Source organism: Lygodium microphyllum, chromosome 30, assembly GCF_053477565.2.
Source record: "Lygodium microphyllum isolate KBCC chromosome 30, Lygodium_microphyllum_v1.1.10, whole genome shotgun sequence".
NCBI lineage: Eukaryota > Viridiplantae > Streptophyta > Polypodiopsida > Schizaeales > Lygodiaceae > Lygodium > Lygodium microphyllum.
Genome location: NC_141164.1, coordinates 101,007,741 through 101,022,285, shown reverse-complemented (window position 1 = coordinate 101,022,285; position 14,545 = coordinate 101,007,741). Strand labels below are relative to the sequence as shown.

The 14,545-nt window shown below is 40.5% G+C and overlaps 1 protein-coding gene across 1 annotated transcript; it reads right to left on the bottom strand.

Moving 5' to 3' along the window:
- Nucleotides 1-425: 425 nt before the first annotated feature.
- LOC148010182 (adenosine kinase 1-like) lies at nt 426-13,634 on the bottom strand. Its single transcript, XM_087673388.1, has 13 exons — nt 13,328-13,634; nt 12,920-12,973; nt 4,757-4,803; nt 4,632-4,663; nt 4,443-4,544; nt 4,249-4,316; nt 3,227-3,303; nt 3,055-3,152; nt 2,854-2,924; nt 2,688-2,754; nt 2,478-2,600; nt 2,342-2,402; nt 426-886 (listed from the first exon to the last, which is right to left on the bottom strand). Exons 1-13 carry the CDS (start codon nt 13,429-13,431, stop codon nt 744-746), a joined length of 1,047 nt encoding a protein of 348 aa, XP_087529514.1. The 5' UTR covers nt 13,432-13,634; the 3' UTR covers nt 426-743.
- Nucleotides 13,635-14,545: the final 911 nt, after the last annotated feature.

Sequence of the window (14,545 nt, the reverse complement as noted above, 5' to 3'; positions counted from 1 at the left end):
AGCCCTTCTTATTAACAGACTTACAAAGAGCTAGTTAACTGGGAGATACATTGTGATCGTATACTGACCATAAGGTATAGTTGAAAACACTAAAGCATAAACAATGATAAACTAGATCTGCCTCACAGAAAACTTGTCACAAATGCATAATTCAATGCAGGTATTTTGGCATATGATTGAACTTTTCAGGGAAACTCCCAAAAGCCAATATAACCCAGGCATAGACTCATGCCTGGAAGGCTGCTCCCTCTCAAATCAATAAAAACAAAGGTGCAATCAAATTAGATGTCAGACAATCTGATTCTTCTCTCAGCTTGTGAAAGTTCAGACATAATAGGATGTGATCTTCTCTGGTTCAAACTTAACCACTTGAAATTCTCGTCATGGCCCTTGGAATCCAAGAGAAAGTTAAGCACAGATAAAAGTTGTATTGCAATGGGCTATAAAACTTGTATTGCAATGGGCCAGTCAAAGGAAGCACCAAGCAGGAAGGTTCACAGAAGCTTTCTTGCATATATGTGCACTGAGAAGACCAAAAAAAAAAAAATCTTGAATGATCCAATAAAGCACTGACAGGCTCGAAAATGGTCTGCTTAGCACAAGATTGCATACTCCCTCCTTTCTCAAATTATACAATATAGAAGCCGTATGACGGATGGCCTGTCCAAAGGATATGGTGGAACAAAGAAGCCTAACTTAATTGGAATGAAGTTTTCATTGAGAAACAATGATTGCAAACAGGCTTATGAAAAGTTTGGCTTCTCTGGATATTTGCAGCCCGATTCCTGTATTATCACACTGGCAGCATAGTGTCCAGCTCTTACACACTCCTGTAAGGTCTTTCCCTGAACAAGCTGAGATAAGAAGCCTCCAACGAATGCATCACCTGGATGGAAGGACACAGCAATTAGCAGAAGCAAACAAACCTTCAACATGTGGGTCTATCCCTGCATGTAAAATCACCATAATATGGACGACGAGAGTGGACTTTGTCATGAAGACATTAAAAAACACCGTTTATGCAGCCAACTAGATTCCAGAATGTCACAGAAGAATCCACGACAAGCATTGACACAAAGTCATAACCATATTTGTCTCTCCAACAATCGACTGCACTACACAGTAATGACAGCTTCTCAACAGATAAAAGCAGTGCTTCCAACATAAGGGCACCTCCTAGAAAGTAATCCAGCTTCCCATTTGGATGCTGTATGAGAAGCATATTCTATGAATATCAAATTCATAAGGATCAAATAAGGTGAAAACTGCTTGCAGTACATGCTGATGTCATCCCCTGTTTCCAATCCCCATCACTGAATCACGGAGTCACTGGGAGACATTACGAAGCTCTGACACTCCGTCTGTTTATCATCAATTTAGTCACTTAAATCAGTTGTGGCCAGTCATCTTGTGGCCCGGACACTCATAGTCAACACTATGCAGGTTTGTCGTAAGTACACCCTACTGCTATTGTCCTGCCTTTTTTGCTATTGTGCATGTCTATTTCAGTTAAAAACATGGGTATTAGACACTCCCAACCATAAAGATTATGTATGAATTAGAACCAACAACGGAATGTCACACGCTAGGGTCCATCCATATCCTAATCCATCTCTCTAAAATTTCAGCTTTGCAACTTCTCTTTCCTGTCCTCAAGCTCAGCTAGCAAGCTGCAGCACACCATGCTACAGAAGCCCTTTTCTATTTTGATCTACAGAGCACATCAACTGATTATTCACTTGTCCAAGAACAACCATCTCCAAAACCTTTCCACTCTATAGACAAAAAGCATAAACTTTGGCCTACTTAAAACTAGGTCTGTAATGCAATCCATTGAACTGGCAGCATCCATTCAGATTAACAAAAGAGAATATCTTCACACAACAGTCAAACTATTTGGAGCAGTCTATTGATCTGACAGTGCATCAGAATGTTCCACCCAAAATAACAAAGTTTGGCTTTCAACTGAGGTTTGCATCCCCATGCAAAGAAAGGGAGGAGACATCCAAGTGTTTGGGAAGATAAAAAAGAGGACAAAAAACCTTGCAAAGTAGTTTCTGAACACAAAATCACTCGTAAAAACTCTCCGTGATGACCCAATAATAGTGATAGCTGTTTGATTTTTCTTAAAGCATAAATGACTGAACAAGGAAGAAAACCTAGGGAATTTTTGCACCCCAAATGGTGCAAGGATTGCCTGGCCTGACAGAACAACATATTCAGAAAGTATCATAACAGAAAACACACACAAATGCACAAGAAACAGGTGAGATATAGAGAATGAGCAAGCAAGCATGTCTATGTGCGCATGTATGATGCATGTGAGAGAGAGAGAGAGAACCTGCTCCGTTTGTATCTACAATCTTTTCTCTAGCGATTTTCACCACAGGGAACTCCAAACTCTGAGGACACAGGTGTATAATTAGCACCCATAAGAGAATAAGCAAATCACGTCCACTATGTTGAAACCACCCTACCTTCCCATCCTCTGCTACAACAGTTGCCTCAGACCCCTGTGTAATAACAGCTATGCGTTTGTGTGTTCCACATGCCTTGGGCAAGGCCGCAATCTTGAGAGCAATTTCCTTCACATCATCTGTCTGCAGAGTTTGAAGCCATACTACTCACTAAATCCATACAAGCCCCTCCAAAGAAACTGCCTATTGTATTGAAAATGTCATAATTACCTCCCACCCTTGTACTTTGGCAAATGTTCTGGCTTCAGTCTCATTTCCAAAAAGAAAATCCACATACCTGCACCAATAGTAAGACCATGAACATTTTGTTCAATGCAGTAAATTATGAGCTTGAAAAAGCAAACAAAAAGATAAAAGCTAAAATTAATGTACTCACGCCAAAGCTTCCATCAACGGCTGCTTGAAATACTCACAGATGAAGGGTGCAGATAAGTTCATGGAAAAGACCTGCAAATGAAAGAAAATTTACACCTTCACACTAGTGGTTGTACTAGCTGTGACGGGGACACAGAAGAAATAGTGGGGAAGGGAGGTGTTTGTTTTAGGACAATTCACAGAGGGAGAGAAAAAGTAGCACCTTCCCTTTCTCAGCAGCATGTTTAGCCACAAGCATTATAGATTCAGGTGAGACCGTTAAGAAGAATCCAGCCATGTAGACAAACTTTGCCTTTTCAACTGCCAAAATAGAAGACTAAAGCTTCATATATAGCAAATACCTGGCCCAAAAGAGAGTTGGCAAAAAGCTATACCTAAAGCCCAATTCTCAGGCCTTTTCAAATGTTCCGATTTGTAACAATTGGCAGCTGATAAGTTGGCCACAAGGGACCTAAGGAAAAAGCAAGACCAAGACTTAACCTCCAACATATGCAAATTTGATGACAACACCTCACAAGCCGCTCAGCCCCTCTTCTCCCAGCACACCATGACACAAGAACATTCAGCAATCAAGAAAAAATGAAATCGGTACTAGGCTAACTAGCATGTGCCTCAGTCCATGGGCATTATTACATTTCACCAGTTGTCTGTGTAAATTTCAATATAGAAGGGAACCTTTCCAAGTCAGTGTCCCATGAAGGAAGCCTTATCTGTTTGAGGTCATGAGATGTCAGCCACTTTCCAGATCGATGCAGTGGAAAAACACAGTTTTAGGGTTCAAAACCTTGAGAGCTTGGGGAGATTTCAGAAGCCTCAGAGCATGACACAGCCAAAACATCATACAACAGAAAGCAATGAGAATATATGATTTAATCGTTTAGTATCTGGACCATTTGCATTCAAAACTTATTTAAACCCACAAAACCGGAATAAATAGATAGCATGGCAATCAAGAAAGCTTTTAAACTCAAGAATAAATATAGCCTTTTGAGTTTTGAACAAAATCTCAATATCAAAACTAGACTAGACTCTCTAAAAGTAAGTCCTAACACTGTAGCCATACAGGTTAGACTGTTCGTGGTTCAATCACTATAAGCTTGTTGAGAGTCACCACCACTCCATATAAAAAGTAAGACAATGCAACTTCTGTACTCAATTGGACAGAAGCTTTTAGCTGCTGGGCCTGCTCTATAATATTTTTCAATACATTCTAGCAAACTGTGTATCAGTAAATCCAGCATCTTTCAGGCCCAAATACCCATTCTGACATAGAAGCTAATTCAGTGTTCATACTGGGCAGCACATGGCAGAGAGGCCATTTCCACAGCTACAATGAAATAGGTGAGTTCAGCCAGACAAGAAGCCCATAAATTGTTTGACCAAAGAGTAGACATACCTTTCTCCTCCATGGACAAGGACAGCACACGTGCCTGTTGGCGTTGTCTCATCTTCATAATAATGAACCTGGTCAGATTGACGTCCTAAAACTTGAATGTCCACATGAACCTATCTTAATCTGGTGGATAAAATGACAAGATTGTTGCTGAACACTGAAATGAACATTAAAGAGTTGAAAGGGCTCAAACACACATTCACTCCAGAAGCTGTAGAGCTCTTGTACATCTCTTGACCAAACTTGTCCTTTCCAATGCAGCCCATATAGCTTGATGCACCTCGGACTTGCAGCATCCACTGTCAAAGCAAGCATAACTTTTGACTTTGGGCCTTAATAAAGTAAACTGCAGAATATCCAGGCAAAATGGAAAAGTTCACATATACCTGAGCAACCCGAATGGTATTCTGTGTTGCACCTATTTTACAACCCACAACATCCAAGATGAGAGAAATTTCAAATATGAAACACCATAGTCTAAAAAGGAGTCATAGTGGATCCACATATTTACCTCCAGCAATGTACTCCACATCAGCTTTGTCTGCTAGCTCCTTATACCTATGCAAAACAATAGCATACATCAATGAATAACTCATCTGGAGTGCACGGAACATTGTGTTGACTATCAACATACCACAAGACACTGGTCCAAAGTGGCAGAATTAAGAAACTTTATACCCTGAAATCCAAAAGATTGATTCTTTAAAATCATCTGCCTTCTTGTACCAGCACACCCATCAGGTTTTCTCCAAGTTACCAGGATATCCCTAAAGCATTCCTGTGGGAAGTTAGCCTTGATGGCGCACATTGGCAATGATAAGTAATTGGCTGCAAAGTGTTGGAGCTTAGTGTCCCATACTGACCTTGTGGCACAATCATCCTTCTATCAAAGTCATACACAAAGGTAAGTTGCTTTACATAATGGTAAGTTGCTTCACAACAAGCAGCATTGACCCATGGCAATGATAGATTGGAAGGACCCAGATACTCAAACTTTTCTTTATTCGTCTCACCCACAAGAGAGTCAACCATTCCACTCATCAAAAAGGGGGAGACTCGTAAACACCCCCAGAGAGCTTAGAATCAGCTCTATTGACTGGCCCTCAATGAGAGGAAGACTATCAAAAACATGAGCAAAGATGGAAATGGAGCACCAAACAAGAGCATATGAAAGGAACTGAGGTATAGGACAGCCATTGAGCATGATTCACTTCACACTTCAATAAGGGTGTTGTAAAGAAGTAGCCTTGTTAGGATGAAGGCCAAAAGGCTAAAGAAAAAGAGAGCCAGGTCTGTCTATATACGAGGACAAATATATGAAACTCAGCAAACTAGGTTAACCACCCAAAAAGCATATATCCCAAATCCTCAAAGACCCTATGACTTACAAGTGGACAAAGCTATTAATGCCTTGCATAAACTCATTGTAGGGATCGTAGGCAAGTAACAACAAACTGCTACAGCCTAAGACCCCCTCTCAACTTCTAGATGTGGCCCAAACAAGCTGAATTGGAGCAACAACAAAAAATACCACTTGCTAGCATGCTACCTTCATAGAGATCTAATAGATTACAGGCTGCCTCGCATGTAGTATGTGACTCCAACTTATAAGGCTCCAAGTACATATCTTTTGATGCAAGAACACCAAAGTTTATATAGTTGTATCAATTATCCCCTATTAATCCAAGGAAGAGAGTATCTCCCTAAGTAATCTAAAGACTCAAGGCCAATGGCCTTGTTGCAAAAAAAGCAATAGTCATCACACGACAAAATCTAGGCTCAACTTAGGAGACATGCAAAGCTCAAAACTTCCAAACAAGGTGGAGTTCTTTCTTCTTCTAGTTTCATGGCCTCGCCATACAAGAGGATGCTAAAAAGAAGGCTTTCTTAGACATCTCAATAGAGATTAGATTGTCCTAGCCTATTTTAGGACTTTGAAACCTCTTGCAATGCAAGCTGCTATAATAGCTTGCAAATCAACCCCAAAACCAATGCCAAATCAAGCTGAAAACAAGGGATACTACCAAAGTAATGAGGTGTCCACAAACTGTAGGCAAGAAACTATCAAATCCAAGTAACTGCCCTCAAATAGATTGCATAGAACTAAAATGACAAGTTGCTGTAATAAATTGCAACAATATACAAACAATCAACTGTAAGCAACCAAGAAAAGAAAAGCCAAGAACAATAAACATTGAGAACTATCACAACTGCAGTGTGTCAATAACCACATGCAAGAGGTATAGATATCAAGCCCAAGGTAGATCTCAAGATAAATAAAGAAAACTACCACATACATAACACATTGAGCAAGGCTCAATACATACCCCAAAGGCATATAAATACCATTGACAACACTTTGACAAACATAAGTGCCAAGTCCAAGGCAAAAGATCAAATTAGCCCATGATAGGGTAACTACATCCAATGAGTATCAGAGAACATATACATGTCACAATGAGTTCCATTGTCTCACTGTAGTAAGCTCAAGCTCAACTGTATAACCAAATGCTTTGTAGTACATCCCAGTGTCAAGTAATAGCTCCCACTAGAACAAAAGTCGTATGCTAGACGAGCAAGCAAAGCTTAAAACCTCATGTGAGTAACATCCATACATCTAAGATCCAAGTAACAAACATTAGGAGCATCAAACCCAATGTAACCAGCAAAGCGAATGACAAACAATGTCAAGTGTCCAAGCTCCAAGATAGCTCAAGTGCAAGTCGAATATAAAGCTCAATGTCCGTCATAACACAACCAAGAATGTAGCATCCATATCATAATACATCTAACAAATGACTCATGTATCATCTAATGATAAGAGACATGAAGTATCCCAAATGAATACTTGTTGGAAAAAATGACAGTTAAAGTCAATAAAACCATGCTTTAATCTCAATCCAAGAGCATTCCAAAAGCATAACCAAGTATGTGACATCAATCATAGACATCAATGTAGCATGCTAAGTAGTCAATAAGCATCAACAAGCAATAGGCATGAAGTTTCTCTAACAAAATAGCATTCATCTTTGCTTATTACAGCAATAAATAACCTATGTAAAACTAAGCAAATGAGTGCTCAAATCAGTCTAATAGCATTCAAAGACATTAACATAGCATTCCCAAATGATCCGATATCAAATAAATATCCCAAGAAGCATAAGTAACCTCCAGACAATGTATAAAGAACTGTCCAAAACTATATTACAGCAAACTATCTTAAACTGTGAGCTGATGGTTGAACCCAAATGCTCCAACTGATGCCCAATGCCCAAACTCATACCAAATGTGCGGGGTACAATACCAAGCAATTGCTCAAGGACGAAAGCAATGCCAAAAGCTAGAGATGAGGTAAGATGAAGCAAATCTGAGCAAGAAGGAGAGCAACCCAATCAGCACAGATTATGTCTATTGTCATGGGAGCTCTGCTAGTCATATTGATATCAATGGAGCTCAAGTGGAACTCAAGGGAAGCTCAATGAAGTTCCCAAACATACCTAAACAAGCTAGAAAGTAAGTGATCCACAATACATACCACTTCAAGCTGATCCATGGCTCCCATGAAAACTATGAACTAAAGGTATTCTCCACAAGCTAAAGTAATACCGGGTTGAGCTCGAGCTCTCAAGGAAGATAGCTTTGATACCAATTGAAGGGAGTGAGCCCTAAAGTGAAAGCACAAAGTGAAAGCAGAAGCTATAGTGGAAGAAGTAAAATCGAGAGAGAGAGAGAGAGAGAGAGAGAGAGAAGGTGTGGAAACTCCAACAATCACAATGTGCGACTCGCCTTCCCTTTATTCAAATGTCACTAAAAGAATAGAGAATAAAGTGATAGTGATGGGCACCTGCCACTTGCAGGATACAAGTATGCAGATAACTAATACACAATGTGAGTACTGTCAATGTAGCTAATACATAGGCGACTAGGCACAAGCACCTTTACCCTTAACACTACCTTCTCTAAAGGTGTAACCTACCAGTATATACTCTTTCAACCACTTGTATATTGCTTCCTCTTGATTAATGCATCTCATTGATGCTTACATTGTCTTTTGCATGTCCCAAGTGGCAACAAGAGGTAGTCCCATCTCAAAATATAACAATTGAAGACAACCACACATAACAAAACAACGAGAGCCACAAGTTTAAATGGACAACATACATATTGACAAAGCCACAAAGCAATTATTGAACACAACATGAAAGCAACAAAAGCTGCGATAGGATAACCAAAAGCTATGATAGAACAATAATGATAGAACAACAAAAGCTGCATTTGAAAGCAACAGTGACATTTTATCCTGATAAAGGCTTTAATAAGACATGAGAAGCTACAATAGAACCACCAAAAACATGATTAGTGATAATGCAACAAATGCCACATTTAAAAACACAAACCATTGAAAAGCTATGATAGAACAACCAAAAACATGATTTAAAAAAATACAACAAGCTTAAATTTGTGTTACCAATAATTGAGGACCAAGGCAAACCGAATGATGGCTGACCTAAAAGCCAATCAATGGGCCCTCATCAACCAAAGCCTAAGGGACAAAGAAACAAGTGGAGACCAAGAAACATCATGATAAGAAGGCACTAACCAAGAAGGTTGTTCAAGATAAAGAAGTCAAGGAGACCACCAAGGAAGAAAAGCAATAGAAGTAGAGAACTCCTACCATTTTGCAAGGATTCCCATGCTACCATTTCAACATCACTCATAGCTACAATTATAACATCACTCAATTGTTAGCAGATTAATCAGTTCATGGTTGAGTCTGGACTTGTGGTTCAATAGGCTAGCATCAGGGATTGTTTAGGCATTTTATTTGCCATTGTTTATTATGGATTGGCATTATTTACAGCTAGTCGACCAGCATTAAATGTTGGCGAACCTGTCATATTTTAGGCATTTATTTGACCTATATATTGTCAGGATCCCTCCTCCACATTCATTCATCACTTGACCATTTCTAGGGAGAGGGAGCAGGTGCCAATGCCTCCACAGCCGGTGACTCACATTGCTTTTGTACTGTGTCATGCTTGGTATATGGATTCCATTTCTCGAGCATACATCTGAGTTCTCATTTGTATTGTGTTCTCTCTTTCTTTTCTTTTGTCTTGTGTTCAGCAGTTTATTTCAACACATGTCTATGCTTCCATTACTGCACTACTTCTAACATGATATCAGATTTTAGGATTTGTGTTTCCGCTGTGTTTTCTTGCTAATTTCAAGATTGTTTTCACTCTTACTGATCACGCAATTGTTGCTTCAACTCGGCGACCTGTTTTGCTTGTGTTTTTTGCTGACATCAACATTCGTACAGCTTGTGCATTTGTTTCAGCTTGCATTTTGGTGCTTCAACATCTCCTTCTAGCTGGGCAGTTGCATTATTAGACCGTTTTTGCTGTTTTTGGCAATTTTTGATTGATTTCTTGACTTCTTACAACAACTTTTGTCTTATTTTGATCAAATTTTGGGTTATACTGCATGTGAACTCTTACTATTTATAGTCTGTGCTCGTGTTTTGGCTGTGTTCCCTCTCCAAATACCTTCTCTTCTCTACTTCTCTTCTATAGATGGCTCCTCCTTGCACATCCATTGATGATACATTATATGGTACATTATATGGAGATTCGGGTGAGGCTTTTACAACTTCAAAGAGGGGTTCGAAGATGAAAAAGTCACAGCCACAATGTTACCACTGTGGCAAGAAGAGTCATTTAAGAAAGGACTGCAAAGAGTTACTGGCTTCCAGGAAAAAAAAGGAGTAGAAGACGAAGCGGGATGTGGACTCCTCCGACGAGTCATCCTTTGCCTCAGATTTTGATTCCAATCCTCCGGCCAAGGCGAAGTCCAAGACGCAGAAGGTATCCTCTTATTCGAATCATGGGAAGGGCTTAGTAGCCCCTTCCTCAGCTACTTTCTAGTGGTGGTGGTGATGAGGTCATCCCTCACGACTCTCCAGTGCCAAAGAGGGAGTGTGTGGTAAAATGGGATAGTTGTACCTCATCTATATTTCTATACAGATGTACAAGATTCAGAGAGGGACATCCTTGATACCTCAAACGAAGTCTAGCAGGTACAAAATCTTGAAGCTCGAATTGACATCTAGGTTCATAATGGGCTGGTTATTTAACCAAGAGCGGATGGCTTTTATCTGGAACTCACATGAGGGGACACTTTGGCGGTCTGGCCCAAGATGGGAAATCCATGGTCATTTCTGCACTCGGCATTAGTAACAGGATGGTCACATATGCTACATCAGAGGCATTGTTGATAGACATTGAGAGTTGCTATGATCTTCTCTATCTTCAGGAGCTAGTACGATCAACATCGACATCAGGTTCTCTCCGAGGCACCTTGGTGGTGGCTTGCGCACCCACTACTTGGGTATCCATGGTTCTACTCTGATGGACATTGTTATATGTACTATGATGCGACATTATCATTGTATATTGTATTATATCAGATCACCCATGATCTAAGAGAGGGTATTAGCAGATTAGTCAGTTCATGGTTGAGTCTGGACTTGTAGTTCAATAGGCTAGCATCAGAGATTATTTAGGCATTTTATTTGCCATTGTTTATTGTGGATTGGCATTATTTGCAGCCAATCGGCCAACATTAAATGCTAGCCAACCTATCATATTTTAGGCATTTATTTGACCTATATATTGTCAAGCTCCCTCCTCCACATTCATTCATCACTTGACAGTTTCTGGGGAGAGGGAGCAAGTGCCAATGCCTCCACAACCAGTGCCTCACATTGTTTCTATATTGTCTCATGTTTGGTATATGGATTCCATTTCTCGAGCATACATCTAAGTTCTCATCTGTATTGTGTTCTCTCTTTCTTTTCTTTTGTCTTGTGTTCAGCAATTTATTTCAACACATGTTTATGCTTCCATTACTGCACCACTTTTGGCACCAGCAACCGCATTTTGCCTTAATAAAGGCTTCGGTACAACATAGGATTCTTCATTTGGAAACCTCGTTCATTCTCATATTACATCGTACTTGAGGTTGGAATCACTCATCTCCAATCCAATTTTGGAGTCCCTTGTATTTCAAGAGTATACTCCCTATCAATACCATCCAGCATGGTTTGCATGAGTGTGCACATAGGGGCATGTGTGTGGGGAATTCATGTGTGCACATGCTTCAGCTTTTACGTGTGCACTCTAGCTTCACTTTGTCTATGTTCGTAGTCTCTTTCTTTTTGTTGTATCATCACATATCAATCAATAGTTAATCATGGTTCAAGTGCCAAATGCAACAAAAACCACAACCAATTGATGGCAAACATCTCACATTTCCAACCATACCACTTCATCAACATTATAAACACGCTCTAGCTTCACTTCAAATCTATTCATAGTCTCTTTCTTTCTATTCTATCATCACACATCGATCAATAGTTAATCATGGTCCAAGTGCCAAATGCAACAAAAACCATAGCTAATTAATGAAACATCTTGCATTTTCAATCGCATATCATCAACATTTGGCAAACCAGCCAAGGCACACAAACAGATCCCACGAGTGTCAAAATCGACAAAAACATACCATTAAAGTCCAAAGAAATACCAATCTCCACCTAGAACTACTAATGGTAGACTCCAAAATTTTCAACATTCGAACAAGGCTATTACTCAATGGGCAACATTAATGTTTGAAAGGTCAATCAAAAGCCATCTATTAATATCATAGCATCACCTCCTTGGTACTAAAATTAGTTCAACAAGTGGTCAAGAAACTATAAGCCAACAAACCAAGAGGCCTTATGGAGTTGGTGGATAAGCTTCACACTTGATGCAATCAATTGGTGAAAAAAATGTGAATCTTGAAGGACAAGCTCAAAGAGACATAGAGCACTATTGTAGCCAATGGCCCTCTAACATGATTGACACCTTGAATGAAACCTTCAAGGCTAGCAAGAGTATCAAGGCACCCTATTGGGAAGGCACCCTATTGGAAAATTGTGATTAGCGCTAACAATTGCATCTAGAGGCCCAACACATAACAATCACTTGGAAAATCTTAGCATGAATGACAACTCTTGGAGCTCGCAAAACAACTAATGGAGGGCTAGGGTTCATCACAAGGAACCCATTCTAACAAGTTGAATAAGAACTCCCCGTTTTTGTGTGCAAAGGGATATAAACCCCAAAGTCAATATTGTTTCATAATTATTAGACAGATTCAAACTCAAAATCATGATCTCCAGCCTAAGCGTGGACAATCTAATGAAGGCAACGGGTCAGACAATGCATACGTGAGTAGAACTGCACATGCATGCCATTTTTTGAAAATCGGACCTTGTAAAAGCACAATCCTCCACTGCCCTCCAATCAGGAAGTAGAGTCTGGAATGCCAACTGGCCTCCACCTTGTGTGACAAAATTTGGTATGCAGATACAGCATTCTGAGTCAATCGCTTCACAACCCTACCATTAAATCTACACTTGCAATGCTGCTAAAGTTCAGTCCAACAAACATTGAGACACGATCTAAGCAGATAATATCTTTCCACTCATGGTGGCAGTCATGGAAGCAATGGCATAAGGCAAACGTGTTAGTACAGGAAAAAGACCATACTTCCTAGGAAGGAACTCCATTCTTCTACAAGAAAAGCAAAATGCCCATGGGAGGCTGGGTAATGTGGTTCAACTTACATAGGCAAATGCTTCTCCTCAGCCAAAATCGCATTATTAAGCTTCAAATCATACCTGCAAGTTGAGAAACCATAAACCCTAAGTGATCATGAAACAACTGCAAGGCGGAAGTTGAATACAGATGCAAATCACAACATCAAGCACTGTGAAATCTGAAATAATGACGAGTGCAAACTCAAATGCATACAATGTAGCATGTAAAAAATGAGACAAATAACTGCAAGGCGGAAATTGAATGCAGATGCAGATCACATCAAATCACCGTCGCATAATATAAATGACGAGGACAAGCTCAAATGTATACAATGTAGCATGTTTAATAAATAAGACGGCGGTCAAAGCCCAGAGGAAATAGCAGCACATGCACACAGAGAGAGAGGGGGGGGAAACCCCAACAGAGCAGCTTACTTTTCGAGGAAGGCAGGCTCGACGACTGCAGAGATGTCGAGGAGGGGATTGCCCATGCCTAGGAGGACGCCAGAAAGATCAGATGAGACGGGCTCTGGCGCCATGGCTTCTGCCTGCACGTGGAGTTCTTACTCTCGAGATTGACCTCGGTCCAGGAAGATGCGCAGAGTCCAGACACAGACTCGGAGAGAGAAAGAGAGACACAGGGATCTGAGTAAGGCGTAGACTGTCTAGGCCTAGTTATGCCACCACCATCCCCCCCGTACTAGTGAGTTTCTGTGTGAAAGTGCCTTCGGACAATGAGTCAATTCGTTCACCCGCTAGTGGGTAGCGGGGCCACTATACCTACGCCTGATACATATCATGACATGACAAGCTTGTGAAAGTGATTTTTTTCTTAAATAATACGCTAGTCTGTATTGATTGAAAAAATATTTACATCGGGGCCACCAAGGTGAGGAGGATTAATCTATACTATTAGTTGACGAGAGGTGGAGGGCGGGTGCCACGTGGCAGCCCCCACCTCCCCCACAAGAAAAAAAAGAGAACCTGGGGGCGGGTGCCACATGTCCAGCACCCACCCCCGCTTCGCGCCGGGGCGAGTCTAGCGCCTAGTAGCTCTATATGTGGAGCCAATGTTACAATTACAAAAACCCTCAGCACAATAAGCGTAGCAAACTCAGCCACCACAACATCTAGGGGTTACCAAAGGAGGCAATTTCCAAAACATTTACTATGCCACCAAACAGCTCTAATGGCCATTGCATATGCTACATTCCAGACTTGTAGATAGCCTTCATTCTATTACTTCCTTCCCCAAAAAGAACTATTTTGGTTGTAGTGACCGTGTGAAAACCAACTTTATCTATCCATTTTTGCATATGCATCCACAACTTGCACACTTCTATGTAGTCCCATAAAAGGTGCTCGATGGACTCTTAGAGCCTTTGACACAACCCATAAAGCTCAGAGATACTCCTAGCCTTCCCAAGTCTTTCCTTACTTGAAACTTGTTCAAAGTTCTCCACAACACAATATTGAACCTTCTTGAAGGGTTAAGTGCCCACACCCTCCTCACTTGCCTCTTCCAAGTCCTCGTTTTTGTGGGAGGAGAATGGGTCATGTAGTAGTCGCTCATCTTTAGAATATACCTTCCATCACTCTTATGAAAGTCCTTGGCTTTCTTGTAGTTAGCAAGCTTCTTGCCACTTTCTATTT

Excerpts from the sequence above, each read along its gene's own strand:
- LOC148010182 (XM_087673388.1), bottom strand. The coding sequence starts at position 13,431 with ATGGCGCCAGAGCCCGTCTCATCTGATCTTTCTGGCGTCCTCCTAGGC. Across the intron at positions 4,804-12,919 it reads GAGGAGAAGCATTTGCCTAT|GTATAAGGAGCTAGCAGACA; the intron begins GTAAGTTGAACC and ends TGTTTTGCATAG. Across the intron at positions 2,403-2,477 it reads TTGTAGCAGAGGATGGGAAG|AGTTTGGAGTTCCCTGTGGT; the intron begins GTAGGGTGGTTT and ends CTGTGTCCTCAG.